At 38.4% G+C, this 20,140-nt stretch overlaps 1 protein-coding gene across 1 annotated transcript in view; it reads right to left on the bottom strand.

The window, feature by feature from the left end:
* The window catches only part of Dock3 (dedicator of cytokinesis 3), a 480,991-nt gene that overhangs the window by 111,748 nt on the left and 349,103 nt on the right, over positions 1-20,140 (bottom strand). The window contains exons 20-22 of the mRNA XM_029554349.1: positions 19,797-19,897; positions 17,172-17,253; positions 5,108-5,278 (exon numbers count right to left, since the gene is read on the bottom strand). Coding sequence (XP_029410209.1) covers positions 5,108-5,278; positions 17,172-17,253; positions 19,797-19,897 — 354 coding nt within the window. The remainder of the gene's footprint in view (positions 1-5,107; positions 5,279-17,171; positions 17,254-19,796; positions 19,898-20,140) is intronic.

Here is a 20,140-nt window from a genome sequence, read left to right as displayed (position 1 = left end):
TGGGTCACCTGTCCTCTTGATCAAGGAGGCCGAGGAGACCCCACCAGATGGACTTGAACCAGTGTCCAGTCTATGAAGAGGAGGGTCAACACAGAGGAATCATTTCCTCCATGCTTCCAAGCAAAGCCAACCATGGTTGAGCAGGACCTTTGACTTATCTTCACATAGGCAGAACTGGAAAAGAAAGGAGCCAGGGGCTCCTCCCAAACTCATGTGACCCCTGAGGAACAGATCCTCAAATGACCTTAAGAGTAAAAATAAATTGGCTTATCTGGGCCAACTGTGTGGCCTTAAACACCCAAAAGGAAAGTATAACCAAAGATTAAAGGGGCCAATATAATTTCTTAAGAGTCCATACGCATAGCTAAAGGCTACATAACAAGCAACAATGCCAGATAGGAGATACCTTCCTTTGAGTTGTTGGCCACGGTCGCCAAAGGGATTCCCAGATAGTAACCCAGCATAGAACTGGGAAGATGAACAGCAGACTCCAATCTTATATAAAGGAATATTGACAACAGATTGCTGCTAGATGAGAACAGCTGACCGTCCTAAAACAAAGACCTCTAGATAGGCTGACTAGATTCACCTCTGAGAAGGGCAAGTAGTGGGGAATGGCTGGGGGTGCAGACAACACAGCAGACAGTAACAGGGATATCACAGTATAAGGGCTCTAGTTGGGGGAGGGAGCCATCTGGGAAGTGGGTGTATAGTTGAATAAGATGGTTCTGTGTGATATACACACACAAAAAATCAACAAATTAAAAGGTATTATATTTGAGGAGGAAACATGGAAATTTACATCACACTAATTAGTAGAAGTGATAACGATTACCACTGAAATCTACCCGATGACTTTATAGACATACACAGGCGCCAAGGATCCAAGTGCAACCGATTATGACTAATAATAATCAGATACAAACAGATTAGAGATGCATGCGCCGACATCTCAGTGTTAGTAGCAAAAACAAGGAATCTTTCTGCAAGGAACACTATATTCTAAAATGAAATGGAGATCTTTTTTAAAGGTTAAAAACTCATTCAATTTTATGTCTTACAGAGCTTATACTGAGTTCAATATTGTATAACTGTATTAATTCAACTGTGAACCTTGAAACTTGCACCCACTTTTGAAAGAGATGTACTCTTGCTCTGGAGTGTATTACTGAATATGTTAAAGCTGTAATGAAATGCTTCATCTAATCACATAGTTATTAAAATTTAAAAAATGTTTAAATTAAACAAATTCTTCAAAGCATAAAAATCTGCTCCTTAATACTTAGTAGATGTGAAAAACATTACCACTGAAATCTACCTGATGACTTTATATCCATGCTTAGATGCCAAGGAGCTCAGAAAGTAGCCGACTGTGACTAGTAATAATCAGATATATAGAGATTAGTAATGCATGTTCAAACATCTTAATGTCAATAGCATTAAAAATGAATTTTTCTGTATGAAACTATATTTTAATAAAGAAATGGAGATCTTTTTTAAAGGTTAAAACCTCATTTAATTTTATGTCTTATAGGGTTTATACTGAATACAATATTGTATAACTGTAATAATTCAACTGTAAACCTAAAAATGTATAGCAAATTTTGAAAGAGTTGCATCTTAGCTCAGGAAACTGTTATTGAATATGTCAATGCTGTTGTAATGAAATGCTTCTAAGTATGTGATTATTAAATAAATAATTTAAAAAATCATTAAAAAAGAAATAAAGACAGCTAAGAAGCATCTTAAAAGGTGTTCAACATCACTATTAATTAGGGAAATGCAAATTAAAAAATTTTAAGATTTCATCTTACCCCAGTCAGACTGCATAAGATCAAGAGAACAAATGATACCAAATGTTGGAGAGGATGTGGGGAAATGGGAACACTCATCCACTGCTGGTGGGGCTTCAAACTTGTTCAACCCCTATGGAAAGCAGTATGGAGAACTCTTAAAAACTACAAAGGAACCTACCATTTGACCCAGTTATACCACTCCTTGGCATATACCCAAAGAACTCATCCTACTGCAGAGACAATTGTACATCCATGTGTGGTGCTGCTTTTTTTCACAAAAGCTAAGAGATGGAAGCAACCTAATTGTCCTTCAACTGATGAGTGGATAATGAAAATGGTTCATTTATACGATGGAGTTCTACTTAGCAGTAAAGAAAGATTAAATTATGAAATTTCCAGGTAAATGGATGGAACTCGAAACCGTTATACTAAGTGAAGTAACACAGACTCCAAACCCCGCCCCCCCCAAAACCAGAAAAACAGCATATGTTCCCCCTCATATGCAGATCCTAGTACCAAATCCTGATAAGTGATTATGTATCCAGACATAACTACAGGAGTCAGGATAATGAAAAAGAACCAGGGACATAAAGGAAAAGAGAGAATCTGAAAGAGAAGAACAGTAGGAAACAGGTGTCAATAAGGGAGATATTGATAAAAATTGGGTTAGTTCATGGAAGGGGAGGAGGGAAGGTTATACAAGGAACCTAGGGGATCTCAAGAGAGGTGGGACCGTAGGATAAGGGTATTATTAAGGGATAAATGGGAAAAATGGGGGCACTTTTAATGCAGAAACTGTGGTGGAAAGGTTAGATAATGTGAAAGATAAATAATGCCTAGCTAGTATTTAAAAAACCAGAAGAAACCATATTAGTTCCACAACCTACTGAAATATTGTACATACAACTAGATCAAAGAATAAAATATATGTCTAGGCAAGATTTATCTGAGAACGTTTGGTCTTTGCCTAAGCTTTATCTACAGGGCACATGGTAATTAAAAGTACCAGACTGGTAGAACTAACCTTCTTGGACATTTAATAGTCATATAATAATTTGAGGCATATACTAATTTGTTCAGAGGGACATAAAGGACAGCTTTTGCTCCTTGCCCTCCTTGGTCAACTAAGTTCCAGGGGACTTTGAGCATCTCTCAAAATGTCCTGTAACTGTGGTGAGTCACCTGTTCTCTTGATCAAGGAAGCTGAGGAGACCCCACCAGATGGACTTGAACCAGTGTCCAGTCTATAAAGAGGAGGGTCAACACGGAGGAACCATTTCCTCCATGCTTCCAAGCGAAGCCAACCATGGTCGAGCAGGACCTTTGACTTATCATCACATAGTTGGAACTGGTAAAAGAAAGGAGCCCGGGGCACCTCCCAAGCCCATGTGACCCCTGAGGAACAGATCCTCAAGTGACCTTAAGAGTAAAAATAAATTGGTTTATCTGGGCCAATTGTATGGTCTTAAATACCAAAAGGAAAGTATAACCAAAGACTAAAGGGGTCAACAAAAATTAAGAATCCATATTTATAGCTAAAGGCTACATAACAAGAAACAATGCCAGACAGGAGATACCTTCCTTTGAGTTGTTGGCCAGGGTGGCCCAAGAGACTCCCTGACAGTAACCCAGCACAGAACTGGGAAAATGAACATCAGACCCCAATCTTATCTAAAGGAATACTGACAACTGATTGCTGCTAGATGAGGAACAGCTGATCTTCCTAAAAGAAGGATCTCTAGATAGGCTGACTAGATTCAGTGGACGGACCAGTCCTGGGGAATGGCTGGGGGTGCCAACAACACAGTGGACAGTAACTGGGATGACAGAGTGTATGGGCTCCAGTGGGGGGGTTGTGGTATGGGAGGGTGCCATTTGGGAAGTGGGTATGTAGATGAGTAAGATTGTATGAGATGTTCTGTATGATATACACACAAAAAAATCAACAAATAAAAAAATGAGTTATATTTGAGAAGGAAGTCTAAAAATTTACTTCATGTTAATTAGTAGAGGTTATAAACATTACTATTGACATCTACCTGATGACTTTATATCCATACTTAGGTGCCAAGGATCCGAGTGTAACCCACTGTGACTAGTAATAATCAGATATATAGAGATTAGAGACACATGTGCAAACATCTAAGCATTAGTAGCATTAAAAATGAATTTTTCTGTAAGAAACAGCATATTTTAAAATGAAATGGAGACATTTTTTCAAAGTTAAAAGCTCATTCAATTTTATGTCTTACAGGGTCTATACTGAGTTCAATATTGTATAACTGTATTAATTCATCTGTGAACCTAAACATTTTATGGCCACTTTTGGAAGAGATGTATCCTTGCTCTGGAAAATGTTATTGAATATGTTAAAGCTGTAATGAAATGCTTCTTCTAATCATGTGGTTATTAAATAAAAAAATGCTTTGTATGAAAAACATTCAAACAAAAATATATATCTCCTATGAATAAGATGTCCATAACAGTATGGTAGCTAAGTAAACTGGTCTAAAGAGAGCTCATAGTAACAAATGTCTGCTGCTTCTTTAACATAAAGTCACGAAACTGTTTTATACCTCATAGCAGAGGTAAAAGCTGGCTTTCAAGTAAAGAGCAGCATGTCAATACACAAGATCTTGACAGGGCTTCTTAAACTCGGGAAACCAGAGGTCAAAGATGTCGCCCACTAAAGCAGACAAATAATTCAGCAGTAAAACTTTCCCACACAGCAGCTTTAGAAGCCTGAATGGCATCTGCACAAGAATAGGCCTATCAACAGTAAGACTCATGGACGGAGGGGCTCAGGAGGCCCTATTCATCACTGCTGAACTGTTTGCTACTAACAGATTCGGGGAGAAGGAAGTCATTGTCCTCAGTTACGGCCCCACTAGGCTCCAATGGATAATCCCAGTACAAAGGTTACACAAATGGCCCTGGTTAAACTAGGTCACAAAACCAAACCAAAAGTCATGAATCTGGAAAAGGGACTAGTAGGGAGACACAGGGGGTTGACAGGGATAGAAGGGAGATAACAGAAGGTTGGGAGTGGGTAATTAGAATGCATTATATACATGTCAAACCACTAACTCAATTTAGAAAGATATAAAACCCACACTGAAGGGCATTTAAATAGGGACAAAAAACTAACTCTGTAGGCCTTGATAGATATTAGAATACAGAAATTGAAAATAATATCTAAATATATTTATAAAATTCACAAAATTTAATTTAAAATAAAGAAAAAGAAAACAGAAAGATATAAAACTAAAACCACCACAAAACTCCACACAACTTCCTCACAGCTCACAGACCTGAGTGAAAAGGAGTGTTTCTGAGTTTCTGCTGTCCAAACTCAGCACAAACCGGATGGACTGGAAAAGCTCTTGGATGCTGGACCGGAATTGTTCCTCTTCCATTCCACAAGTAGCTCGTGAGTACAGGATACGTGACTGTACAATGAACTTGAAAAGGTACTCCAAGGCCTAGAAAAATGAAAGGAAAAGTAATGGAGAAGCATTAAAGATGGCCAAGAACTCAAATAGAAAGAAAGGGCAAAGCTGGGCATGGTGGCACACACCTTTAATTCTAGCACTTGGGAGGCAGAGGCAGGTGGATCTCTATGAGATTGAGACCAAAAACTGGTCTCCATAGGAAGTTCCATGACAGCTGTGGCTATAGGGAGACCCTGTCTCAAAAGACCAAAAACAAACAAACAAACAAACAAAAAAACAAACAAAAAACAGGGCAAAGAAACAGCAAAAACTATGGATAGGCACTTTGCTATTTATTTAAACTTTTATTGAATTTTTCTGATTTTCATATAATTTGATAGTATTTAGATCCTTTCTCCTATCTGCACCTCCCCTTTCTGCTCCCCACCCAATTTAATGTACTCTGTTATACTATATATTTACATTTATAATATGGCCTATAGAGTCTGATTTCTGTTCCCAAATGAACTTCAGTGAGGATCCTTCCGCTGGAGCCTTGTTAACCTTGCAACAGTCTCATCTCTGTAAGACTGTTTCTCCCCCTCCCAAAAGCCATTAGTTGCCAAAAGTTCCTTAGGTTGGTTTGGGTTTCTTACCCACCTGCCCATGTCTATGTTGGGATTTTTGTCTGGTTTGAGCTTGCATGGGCTTGTGCATGCTGTCACCACTGCTGTGAGTTCATATGTGTAACTAACCAGGTGTCTGGAAAACTCTGTTTCCTTATGGAATCAAGAAAGTAAGTGAGCCAATTAAAATACAGGCTAAGGGAAACTAAGGGTTGAACAAGTTTAAAATCCCACCAGCAGTGGATTAGAGTTCCTCTTTCCACACATCCTCTCCAGCATTTGGTATCATCTGTTCTCTTGATCTTAGCCAGTCTGACTTGGGTATGATGAAATCTTAAAGTGTTTTTAATTTGCATTTCCCTAATTAATAATGATGGTGAACATTTTTAAAGATGTTTCTTAGCTACCTTTATTTCTTTTGAGAACTCTGTTCAGATCCTTTAGCCCATCTTTTAATTGGGTTACTTGCTTTCTTGTTTGTTTGACTTCTGTATATATTCTGGATGTTAAGCCTCTGTCAGATGTGTCCCTGGTGAAGATTTTCTCCTACTTTGTGAGTTTTCTCTTCACTTACTTGGTGGTTTATTTTGCTGTAGAGAGGCTTTTCAATTTAATGAGGTCCTACTTGTCGATTCCTGACCTTAATTCCTGAGCAACTGATGTCCGATTTAGAAAGACCTTTCCTACACCTATATCTTGTAGGTTTTTGCCAATGTTTTCTTCTAAAATTTCAGAGTTTCAGGTTTCACATTGAGGTCTTTGATCCATCTGGAGTTGACATTTATGCAAGGTGAAAGATAGGGGTTTAGTTTCATTCTTCTACAGGTGAAGGTCAGTTTGCCAGCACCATTTGCTGAAGATGCTGTCTTTCCTCCAGTGAATGTTCTTGGCCCCTTTGTCAAATATCAGGTGGCTGAAATTGCATGTACTCATGTTTGGGTCTTCAATTATGTTCCATTGATCTATGAGTCTATTTTTGTGTCAGTACCATGCTGTTTTTATGACTAAAGTTTGAAATATGATATCGTAATGCCCCCAACATTCCTTTTTGTGCTCAGGGTTGCTTTGGCTATACAGGGTCTTTTGTGCTTCCATATGAATTTTAGGATTTTTTTTTCTAATTCTGTGAAGAATGTCATACAGATTTTGATTGGCATTTCACTGAATATATAAATGGTTTTTGGCAGGATGGCCATTTTCATAATAGTAATTCTTCCAATCCATGAGCATGGGGGAGGTCCTTCCATCTTCTGATGTCTTCCTCAATCTCTTTCTTTAGAGATTTCAAATTTTCATTATAGAGATATTTAATGTCTTTGGTCAGGTTTATTCTGAGATATTTTATTTATTTATTTTGAGGCTACTGTGAATGGGAAGGTTTCCATGTACTTTCTCCATTTGTGTGTTATTGGTATATAGAAAGGCCACTAATTTTTGTAGATTAATTTTATATCCTGACACATTACTGAAAGTGTTGAACATTTCTAGTTTTCTGGTGGAATTTTTGGCATCTCTTAGGTATAATATTATATCATCTGCAAAAAGGGATTTGACCTCTTCTTTTCCGATTAGTACTCCTTTCATTTCCTTCTTTTGTCATATTGCTCTATCAAGAGTTTCAAGCACTATACTAAAAAGGAGCGGAGAGAGTAGACAGCCTTGACTAATTGTTGATTTTAGTCAAGAATGATTCCAGTTTTCCTCCATATAGGATGGTGTTGGCTGTAGGTTTGCTGTATATAGCTTTAATTATGTTGAGGTATGTTCCCTTCAGTTCAATTCCCTCTAGGACTTTTATCATAAAGCCATGTTGAATTTTGTCAAAGGCCTCCTCTGCATCTATTAAAATGACCAAGTGATTTTTGTCTGAGTCCATTTACAGGATTTATGATGTTTATTGACTTACATATATTGAACCATCTCTGCATTTCTGGAATAAAGTCAACTTGATCATGGTAGATGAACTTTTTGATGTGTGTCTCTATGCAATTTGCAAGTATTTTGTTGAGAATTTTTGCTCATTAAGGGTATCGGTCTATAGTTCTCTTTTTTGTTCTATCTTTACCTGGTTTTGGTATTAGAGTGATGCTGGCTTCACAGAGGGAATTTGGGAGTTCTCTCTCCGTTTCAATGTTTTTGAATAATATAAATAGTATTGGATATAGATCTTTTTAAAATATCTGATAGAATTCTGCCATGAATTCATCTGGGCCTAGGCTTTTTTTAGTTGGGAGGTTTTGTATTACTGTTTCAATTTCCTTATACGTTATGGGTGGGTTTAAGCTGTTGATCTTTTCTTGGTTTAGCTCTGGTGATTCCCAAGATTTTAGATGTACATCCTTTTCTTTTAGATTTTCAAACTTAATAGTGTATAGGTTTTTAAAGTATTTCCTTATAATGTTCTGGATCTTTTTATTGTCTGTTGTGATGTTTTCCCTTTAATCTCTGATTTTCTTGAAGTTGCTCTTTCTTTCTTTTGGTTAACTGGGCTAAGGGTCTGTCTTTCTTGTTTATCATTTCAAAGAACCAGCTCTTGATTTATTGATTCTTTGTATTGTTTTCTTTGTTTCTATTTCATTAATTTCTGCTCTGATTTTTGTTATTTCTTCTTGTTTGTTGGTTTGGGTTTCATTTGTTCTTGCTTTTCAAGAGTCTTGAGTTGCACTGTCATTTATTTGAGCTCTTTTTGATTTTTTTTAATTCAGGCACTTAGGAGTTACAAATTTCCCTCTTAGGATTGCTTTTAAAGTGTTCCTGAGGTTTTGTTGTGTTGTATTGTCCTTTTGATTTAGTTCCAGGAATACTTTTATTTCTTTCTTAATTTCTCCTTTGATCCATTCATCATTCAGGAGTGTGTTGTTTCATCTCCATTAGTTCATGCAGTTACTAGGGCTTCTTCTGGTGTTGATTTTAAGCTTTATTGCACTGTGGTCTGATAGAATGCATGGAATTATTTCAGGTTTTTTTTTTTTTGTATTTGGTGAGGCTTGTTTTTTGCCCTAGTATGTGGTCAATTTTGGAGAAAGTTCCATAGAATGCTGAATAGAAAGTATTTTTTTGGTGCTTGGGTGGAATATTTGATAAATGTCTGTTAGGCCCATTTGATGTATGGTATTGTTTAATTCATATGTCTCTCTGTTTATTCTTTGTTGGTTGACCTGTATAATGGAGACAGTGGGGTATTTAAGTCCCCTACTATTAGTGAGTTGGGATTAATCTGTATCTTAAAGTCCTGTGGTATTGTTTTAATGAAGTTGGGTGCACCAGAGTTTGGTGCATTTATGTTCATGATTGTAATATCTTCAATTGTTCCTTTGATCAGAATGAAATGGCCTTCTTTATGTCTTCAGATTGGTTTTAGTTTGAAGTCTATTTTGTCAGATACTAGAAATGCAAATCCTATTTGTTTCTTAGTGCCATTTTCTTGAAATATTTTTTTCCATCCTTTTACCTTAAGGTAGTACCTGTCCTTGAAGGTGAGATGGGTTTCTTGCACACAACAAAAGATTCAACTAGCCTGTGTCTTTTGACCGAGGAGTTCAGTCTATTGATATTTAAAGTTATTATTGAAAGATGTGTATAGGTTCTAATCCTTATAATTTCTGTTTGGATTCTTGGTTTAACTTTGTGTTTTCACAGTTACACCTTCATTTAGTTTTTTTCTGTTGACCCCTGGGCATAGTTGTTCCTTTCTTCAACTCTTTGTATTGCTTTAAGAATTCTCTGAGGGGCTGGTTTTGTGGACATGAATTCTTTCAGCTTATCTATGTAGTGGAAGATTTTTCTTTCCCCTTCAACTATAATAGACATCTTTTCTGGGTAAAGTATTCTGGGTTGGCATCTGTGGTCATTTAGAACTGGGTCCTGGCTCTTCTGGCTTTCATTGTTTGCACTGAAAAGTCAGCTGTAATTCTGATTGGTTTTTCTTTATGTGTCTTATTATTTCTCTTTTGTAGTTTCAGTATTCTCTCTTTGTTCTGTACATTTAGTGTTTTTACTATGATATACCATGGGAAGTTTCTTTTCTGGTCCTATTTGGCGTTCTATATGCTTCTTGTATTTGTATGGGCAGGTCTTTCTTTAATATTGGGAAATTTTCTTCTACAATCCTGATGAAGATCTGGTCCACACCATTATCCTGAGATCCTTCTTCCTTTCTCTACGCCTATGATGTGTGAATGTAGTCTTTTCATGATGTCTCAGATTTCCTAGCAATTCCATTCTTGTGTTTTCTTAAAATTTTCATAATCTTTGCTTGAGTGGTCCAATTCGTCAACTTTATCATCCAATTTTGATAATTCTGTTTTCCATTTCATTCATTCTATTGATGAGGCTTTCTCCGGTCATTTCTAATTGGCTTACTGAGTGTTTCACTTCCTTCTTCATTTCAGCCTTAGTTTTCTTCAATATTTCTCTTTCATGAATTCAGTTAGAAGTTTATCCCTATCTTCTTTCAGTTCTTTGATTTGTTTGTGTGTTTTTTAAACTCATTGAATTCTTTGATCATATCTATAATTGTTCTTTTGAATTCTATGTCCTGGGTTATTTCTAGAGGGTTTTCATTGTAGAACTTCTCTATAGGACTGTTGGTGTTTAGTGGGGACATATTATTTGGGTTTTTCATATTATTATTTTTTCATTGTGATTTTGGCATGTGGATTTCTTTTGTTGTTTCTGATTCTGGTGAGAGACTCAAGCCTTCCTTTGTTGAGTTTATGTCTGTTTTTGTTTGTATACTTGATGTGCCTTTGTTCTTATTGGGCATGAAAAGCTGGTTGGTCTTGGCTTCAGATTCTCTCTTTTGATTTTATATTAGAGAGGCCAGATGGCTCTAATCCAGCTACTCAGGAGTTCCTGCAGAGGCCCAAGTCAGGTGAGAATCAGATGCTCTCAGTTTTCCTCCTAAGGTCTAGGCCCCTCTAGTCAGCAGGCACAGAAAAATGTGAGAAGCTTGCTGGTTGGAGGCTGAATTCAGGCAATCTCAGGCAGTCTACAAAGGTCTGGGACCCTACTAAAGGGAAGGGAAGCTTAACCCTTCAGCAGTGGAAGGGACTGTAGGTGGTCCCAGTGTAGGGTGATGAACACAGCATCATCTGGAAAGCTCATCCCCAATGGGAGTTAAGACTGTAGTCCAGCCAGGTGTGGTGGTGCTCATCTTTAATCCAAGGTGATCTCTGTGTGTTCAAGTCCAGCCTGGTCTACATAGTGAGCCAGGTCAGCTAGGGCTACAGGGAGACCCTGTCTCAAAAAGATTAAAAAAAAAAAAAAAAGAAAAAAGAAAAAAAGAAAAAAAAAGGAGGGCAGTGCAGGTATCTGAGGTGCTAAGAGCAAAAGCAGGCCTATGCCCAAGGTTAGAAGGATAACAGGATCTAGAATCCAGGAGATTGGAGTTCCTCGTTCTTGGAGAGTCAAGGTGCTATGGGTAGGATCAGACTTACTAGGGAAGAAGGTTGTTAGGCAATTCAAGGTAAGTTGGTGTTATGGACAGCCAGGGTAAAAGGCTGTGTCTAAGGAGTTCAAAGGCTAATTGGGGGTGGGGATGGCCTGTGAAGGTTCTAAGAAACTCGACTGAAAAATTGAGTAGGTCTGAGTGCAGGGGATCAGGACACAGTGGGTGGGTCTGGACTAAGAAGGTAGTCCAGAGATCTGGGGTGCTAAGAGCAAAAGTGGGCCTGTACCCAAGGCTAGAATGAGAACAGGATATGGGGTGGAGAAAATAGATTTGCTCAGGTTGTGGGGGCGTCAAGGCGCATTGGGCAGAATTAGACTTACCAGGGAGAGAAGGCTGGTCTCTGGAATCCCAGGCAAGTTGGGGGTGGGAACATCCAGGAAAGAAGGCGGTCTCAGGTGTGCAAAGGCAAATTGGGGATGGGGATAGCCTGTGAAGGCTCTAAGAAACTAGACTGAAGGATTGAGCTGGTCTGGGTGCAGGGGATCAGGATGCAGTGGGTGAGTCTGGGCTAAGAGGGTAGTCCAAAGATCTGGGGTACTAAGCAAAAGTGGACCTGTGCCCAAGGCTAGAAAGAGAACAGGATGCAAGGATCTCTTTGTATGTTCTTAAGGGCAGAAAATGAAAAATTCCAAGGACAAGATGTTAACTACTACTTTTATTATTATTATTATTATTATTATTATTATTCATTATTCTTTATTATTTTGAGTCAGGGTCTTGCTATGCAGCCCAGGCTGACCTCAAACCCACCATCTGTTGGCACAGAGTGTAGAGATTATAGGCATGTGCTGCCAAATCTGTCATAACTCCTTGAGTTTATTGTAAGGAGAGGTCCTTTAAGGGGTCTTTTGTATCTTTAGGCTATATCTGGGGTCTAGCACAGGGACTGCCTTCTTAGAAGAGGTCAAAGAATTCTGGAGAAACCTTGTTCTAGCTTGTATAGCAGTCAGTGGGCCTGACAGATCTACTCTCCATTCTTTCCAACCATGACATCTGCCATTAACAGTTCATGGACAATACAGAAAATAAAGTTCCCATGAAATGGCTTGGGAGCAGAATGTGATTCTGATGGAACCCTGTAACTTGGCTGATGTTTATTAACAGAGTAATTCCCTTTTAAGAGAATAGATTCAAGACCCAAGACTGTCTTCTAATTAAAGAAATGCCACATTATCCCAGATAATTGAAAGGCAGAAACAATGGATAAAACAAGTGGAAGCCAGTTACTTTAAACATATAGAAGGAAACAACTCAAAGCTACATTCTTATGACCTGTTAGAAGATCTATTGGCATGGGTAATTTTAGTTTAGAAAATCCAGACTTATATACAAAGAGTCTATGGAAGAAATTGCAATGTGTGGCTTGTGATGATTAATCTTCACTAGACTCACTATCACCTAGGAGTCATACCCCTGGCATGTCTTTGAAGGCATTTCCACCGAGGTTTCACCTGAGGAGGGAGGACCCACTCTAATGTGGGAGGCATCACTGCATGGGTTGGGTGTATGACTGAATAAAAAGGGGAAAGGGGCCTAACAAGATGTCTCAGTGATAAAGGTACCTACCACCAAGTCTGACAACCTGAGTTTGATCTTCAATTCCCACAAGCTATCCTCTGACTTCCAAATGTACACCCTGGCGTGAGCCTCCACCAAATAAAAAAATGATGTTTTAAAAGATCAGGGAGAAAGTCAGATGAGGGCCTGCTTTCTTCTTTCTTTGCTTGCAAAGTGTTACAGACCAAGCTACTCCTGTTGTTATACCTGTCATGATGAACAATGCTTCTCTGAATTGCCAAAATAAGTTCTTTTATTTTTAGCTATTTGATCCCAGTAATGAGAAAAGTTAACAAATACAGTAGCCTTATGCAGTGCTAGAGCCCCTGTTCCAGCAGCCTTTTAACATTTGGTGAATAGAGAACCTTTCTATTATTAATAGAAAAATTAATAGTCTATTAATTTTTAAGTCCAGATGGATACTGTAGGCTCTGCCACAGCTCTACTTTATCTATATTATGGTGACTCTTCATGCCCATGCAGCAGAAAGTATGAAATACTGAGACCCAGTTTCATTTACCAACTTATGCCTATTTTAAATCAGTGAAGTAGAAGATATTTTTTTAACAAGACAAAAATATCCTGAGACCTAGAAAGATTTGCATGCCTAGGAATAGAGTGTGAGCCTGTGGAGTATCTTATTGTCTGTCAGATGCAGTGCTGGACAGCTTTAGTTGTCAACTTGACACACCGGGGTGGAGGAAGCCTGAATTGGGGAATTGCCTCCATTGGACTGGCCTATGGCCATGTCTATGGGGCATCTTCTTGACTGTTGAGTGATATGTGAGGGCCCAGCCTACTGCAGGTGGTGCCACCCCTGGGCAGGTGGGCCTATGCTTCCTGGGAGATGTAAGCTAAATAAACTCTTGCTTCCCCAAGTTGGTATTGGTCAGAGTATTTTGTCACAGCAATGGAGAAACAAACTAGAACAGATGCCTAACCCCTGGAGGGAAGAAAGGATCAGTAATTATGTGGAACGTGGGAAACAGACGAGAAAATAAGCTAGATTAAATAATGAAAACTTAGGATATCTGAGAGGTAAGAAAATCTAGTATATACTATACACATCTTAGATTTTCAAAAAGAAAATGTTTTCTTTTCACCACTGCCCAGTTGTTTACTCGCTTTTCGGCCTGAAACAGCTAGCACAAGAGATGTACTAAGCAGCTTGAATTATTTACTAGTTTCAGAAGGGCAGAATCTGATAACAAAGATGCTCACATCTTTTAAACATAATGGCTTAGTTCTCTTACTAAGTTCTACAATATAAAACAGTATACAGAGTAGCACAGAATGGTGTCAAAGAAGATCTTGTACAACCAGGATGAAGCATGGAAAACAAACCCACTTTCAATCTTCCATCACTACCTGACTTCTCCCTTCCTTCCTTACTTCTTCTGATTATTAGGATTAGCACCATCTTGGTCAAAAGCAGGGAATCTTAGGGAATTTGTTGAAGAGTCAAGGGGTTTTTCCCCAACCCTGTATGGAGACAATAGAGCACTTAACTGTGGCTAAAGTAGCTACCCTTTCCTTTTCTACTCAAGTTAATAAATCTGAAAGGAAAAGAGATCATAAAAGTGATTGCAACTTTTCTATGTGTGTGCATGTCTGAGAGTGTGGCTGGGGAAGGGAGAGGGGAAGATATTTGTGTGTGTGGTGAAGCATGCTTCACAGGAGCATGTATCCTATGAAGAAGCATGGAAACAGGATCAGATGTAGACTTACTAGTTTGATCAAGACTCGAAATCTGATGAAAAAGAAGAAATGGCTGATGAAACTTTAGTGATGGAGATATTAAAGAACAGTTTTTGTTTGTTTTTTGGTCTTTTTGAGACAGGGTGTCCCTGTTGCCCCAGCTGGCTTGGAACTTTATGTAGACCAGGTTGGCCTTGAACTCAGAGATCTGCCTGCCTCTGCCTCCCAGTACTGGGTTTAAAGGTGTGCATTACCATGCCTGGCTTTAAAGAACTGTTTTAAAAGTGGAAAAAACAAGTATGAAAGCACTTTATAAAACTGTTTCCCTAGACAGAATTCTTCCTTCATTGTAATGAAACCTGATCACCAGAATTATCCATAAATGGCCAACCCAGCTAAACTACACGACCCCTTGGAATCAGCTTCAGTTTCCCTTTCTGTTTCCATTCACATCCAATCAAACCCTTGAAAGTCCCTGATTTGGTCATTTTGGCTGCGTCTGGTTTACTGAAAACCCAAACTCTTCACCACTCTCTATGAGAGAGAGAGAGAGAGAGAGAGAGAGAGAGAGAGAGAGAGAATGAGAATGAATCTGTGTGAGATTGCAAGTACCATATCGAGTATGTGGAGGTGGGAGGAAAACTCTGTGAAGTCACTTCTCCTTCCACCTTTACATGGGTTGTGGGGATCAAACTCAGGTCCTCAGGCTTGTGTGACAAGGGCTTTGACCTGAAGAGTCATTTTCACTAGCCCAGCTCATGCTTTTAAACATGTTTCCTCAGACTAGTCTCTAGTGGACGCATTTACACTGAAGGACATTTGGGTACAAACACCTGAATGAATAGGACTCAGCATGTATGGCAGAGTGCATAGGGTTCAGTGGGAGGATAGGGGGAAGCACAGATGGGAGAGGGGTCTGAATTTGAGTGGGAAATGCTGTATGAAATGTAAAAAGCTCAATAAAAAAGTGAAAAAATGAAAAACCAAAACCAAACCAAACCAAAAAAACATATTTCCTTAGCCTGGAATGCTGATTCACAGTAACTACATTTATTTTAGATTATGGGTTGCCACCTCAGAGAAGCTTTCTCTAAGCCCTTGATCTGAAGTATCTCTTCTCCAGTCTGTTCCATGATTTTTAAAAATTTCCTCATAGTACTCAAGTTTATTTTCTCACTAACATTATGTGTTATCTGTTTTACATGTCTACTGTGTGCCTCCCTCTGCACCCTCTTGGATGGAAGTCTATAATGGCAGTCTTTTCTGCTTGGGCTCTAGTGAGTCCCTAGGGACTAATACAGTGTTTGATACATGGCAGATACTGAGCAATATTGATTGAATGTATCCTTTTTTTTTTTTGGTCTTTTTGAGACAGGGTCTCCCTGTAGCCCCAGCTGTCCTGGAACTCACTATGTAGACCAGGCTGGCCTTGAACTCAGAGATACGCCTGCCTCTGCCTCCCAAGTACTGGGGTTAAAGGCATGCACCGCCAGAATGTACCATTTTTAGAGGATCTTCTTCCATATTTTCTACAGTGTCCTTAAGCAATTAATTAATGGGCTTACACAGAATTTTTTGCATTTAACTCAGTTTTTTAGGGGGCAGGCTGATCTTACTCTTGTTTGCATCTTAGCTCCCAGAAGAGAAACTATTTATTAAGCATTTGTATGAAGGAGGGAAAAATGAAACTTGTAGCGTCAGATGTCTACAGGGTGTGTAGAAAGAGGCAAGGAAAAGTAAACAGAGATCTATGGTTTAATTTTACCTATTCTCATATATTGTACCATGTGAACAAGAACAAAAACACAGGCCTTGAACTTAGTGTAGATCATATGGTATCAAAAGAAGGCAGAAAAAATGACTTTTATGCCATTCTCCTTTTATTACCATGTAGAAAGGATGGGAAATATAAAGCAACTTTAAGGAAAGATAACTCAAGTAACAAGGTAAGACAGGAACATATAGAGAAAATATAGTCTTGCTTTAAGGAAATTCCTAGTAGAATGAAAACTTCTGGAAAACAGTTGAGCAAAAAAAGATAAAATTTCCTCTTACATGGCTCTTTATAGTAGAGGCAGTAGCTATGAAAAGAAGTTAACAGACTGGAGTTAACTCACAGTGAGCAGCCTCTTATCAGTGGGAGCTACCCAGCAATGCAGAGCAAGATGCACTGTCAGGGAACCTATTCAAGTCAAGATGCTGACAATCAGACCATGAAGGACTCCAGGTTCTTCTTAAGGCCAAGGTTTTAAGATTATCATCTTCAACTGCCTTCATATAGTGCTTACTCAGTTCTTTTTATTTAACAGTTAAAAAAAAAACATTTCATGACTACCATAGGAGGGAATGGTAGAACTAGTCAACTGCAGAGGAAGAAGGCCAGGAACCATGTGTATTTCCTGTTTTAAGATAAAATGATCAGAAATAAAGGTCTTCTGGAGCACAACTAAGGCAAGAAAACGGGAATTACCTGGATCAAGACCTTCATTCCAGAAGCAGGGCAGTATCTATACTGGGATATCTATAGTTGACTTGAGCACCATACCAATGAGATTACTTACAAATAACTGTAGGAGTGGCCCCCTTACATATGGCAAGCTCAGGACATTACCCGCATGGCTTCCTGAATGTGGTCCTGCCGAATCAGTTCTGCTGAGCAGTCCATGTACCACTTCAAACAGCGGATGAGCTCCCTGAGAAAGTGAATATTTACAGAAAATCAATTTTAATCAAAAGGCAATGCAGCCTGATATGTCTATTTAGTAAAATAGGAAATTCAACACAGAGTTGTCAACTAGGAAAAAATATTCTTCTGATAAACTAGAATGATGGATCCATTACAGTGTGGAATGATGGATCCATTACAGTGTGGAATTTTCATTTTATCTAAGATAGACAAACATTCTCTGTCCATAAGGAGCTACCACATTTTAATTAGCAATTACACTCATGCTCTCCCATTTTCATTGCCCCCCCAACTTGGGTTGTATATGTATTTTGATTTGTCTTAATTTGCTATGTCTCCAGAATATACAATAGTGATTAGTAGGCTCTGAATAAAAGTGTATAGTTCTAAGTGTCACTCCATTCCATATCTCATTTCCTGAGGACAAGCCATTTGAAAGCAATGAGTTTACCGGGTCAGGAGAGTTATAATTAAAAAGGAAAAAGAAATAGAGGTTTGTAGAAAAGAGCTGACATGATTTACCCTTCAGAATTAGCTTTATTAGGAGAGTCTCACAACTAAATGGACCATGATAAGGCCTTGAAATGAGAGATTACTAGAAGAGACAGATGTCCTGTATAGCATAACAAGGATCCAAAAAGAAAGAACTTTCAAATCCACACAAGAAAGAGGGTTTCTTACTCTTACAGGTTTTCAGAATGGGTGGATAAGCTTCATACCACATGGCCTAGTCTACATAATATAAGGCAAGAACATGTTTTTTGGGCCATATTTCAACATGCTCTAGACATTTTACCTAGAACAATTAGGTAAATAGACATGGTATCAAATCATTTTCTAAAATTTATATTTATACACATAGGCAAGTGGTTCTGTCAACCTTGATCAGGGAAGCTTCTTTTTGTGGAGAACAGTGGTGAATGCAGAGAATGCCATGGCTACTCAAGGTGCCAAGAATAAGTGGCTGTTTATTGTTCATCCCTAAACAGGACTCTACATCACCCTTTCTAAGTATCAGAGAACATGAAGGAAGAGAGAGCAGAAAGAATTTAAGAGTCAGGTGATAGTAAGGAGAGCTGTGAAATGCTATCTTTCGGGCATGACATGGTCATTGCAATCATGAACTCACAGCACTAGTGGTTGCCTGCACAGGGTCTGAACAAGACTGGCCCTGTCAATAGGCAGTCATGGATGTGGGGGTGGGGGTGGCTAACGGCTCCCCAGGAACTATTGGCTGTTGATAGATACTGGGGTGGTTGAGTAATTGTCTTCAGCTGTATTGTCACTGGTGAGCCCATCATGCTTCAGTGGATAGTTCCACACTCATGCTTATACAGACAGCCCTCATTAAACATGGTGGGTCACAAAACACAATAATGTTGGAAAGAGACTTGGTGGGGGGGCGTTGACAAGGATAGGATGGAGATATGAGGGGGGTGGTGGGAGTAATCAAAATGCATTATATTTATACATAAAACATTCAAAGAATAAATTTAGTAAAAAAGTTAGAACTAATACATGAACTCAAGCAAAGTTGCAAGACATAAAATCAACAATCAGTTGCATTTGTATTCTGTATACTAACAACAAATAATCTGAAAAACCCAGTAATTCCATTTATAATATTATCAAAAAGAACAATAACTGGTTTATGAATAAACTCAACTAAGGAGGTGAAAGACACACACACTGAAAACCACACAATATTGCTGAAAGAAATTAGATAAGACACCAATAAATGAAAAGGCACCTCATTGCTCATGGGTTGGATATTGTTAAGATGCCAGCACTATCCAGAGGGGTCTATAGATTCGATGCAATTCCTATCAAAAATGCCAACAGTGTGCTCTTGGAAAAACAGAAATACCCATGCTAAAATTCATATGGAATCTCAAGGGCAGAATACACACACACACACACACACACACACACACACACACACACACAAATCCCCTAGAACATTATTCATTCATTTTCTTGTTTCTGGGTGGCAAGAAGCTTTTTTTTTAGAAGAGTTATTAATACCATGGACAGACAGACAACAGCATGGCAAAGGCTCTAAGGAGAACCAGACCCCTGTTGCTCAAAGTCAGGAAATTCTGACATATACTGAAACATGGATAAAACTTTATGGCATCCTAAATGAAACAAGCTACTCAATAAAGGACAAATACTTTGATTCTTATATGAAGTACTTAGAGCAATAAAAATCCAGAGGCAGTATAATGGTTTCCAGAGGCTGGGGAGAATTGGAGGTGTTATTGTTAACTATTACAGAGTTTTACAGAGTCTCAGCTTATGAGATGAAAAGAGTTCTAGAGATGGATAGAGTTCTGATAATGGCTACACAACAATATAAATATATGCATTTAATTACACAGAGTCATAAACTTAAAAAATGGTTAAGATAGTAATTTTATGTTACATATGTTTTACCAAAATTATAAAAGTAAAGTTTAAAGAGTCAGTTAAATGATTGTTAGCTCCATCTGAACTTTTAAAATTTGTTTTTCTGCTCAAGTTGTAATAATGATATCAAATACAACCTACTTATATGCCAGGGCTCCAGCAAAGTGCTTCTGGATGTATGTGTCCATCACAGGTCGGAAGTGGAAATATTTTATGTCTCGGAGCAGGTTGATGATAAAAACCTAAGAAAGATAGAAGGCCACCCATGGTTTACTAGAGGCCTGAGATAAATTCCTAGGAGGAAACAGACTCTTGTTTCTTCAAAGGGCAAACTGTCACTGTTTTCTGTAAGTGTTCCCTATGGGAACTAAATGTAAGATTTCCATTGTCTGTATTTATGTCTTCTTTTCCTTCCTTCTCCCAGCTTTCCAATACAGATATGGAGCTCATTAGTTTGTGTTATATTCACAATAATGATAAGTGGT

Source organism: Nannospalax galili, unplaced genomic scaffold, assembly GCF_000622305.1.
Source record: "Nannospalax galili isolate Female #2095 unplaced genomic scaffold, S.galili_v1.0 scaffold851, whole genome shotgun sequence".
NCBI classification, from domain to species: domain Eukaryota; kingdom Metazoa; phylum Chordata; class Mammalia; order Rodentia; family Spalacidae; genus Nannospalax; species Nannospalax galili.
This window is presented reverse-complemented; position numbering and strand designations above follow the sequence as displayed.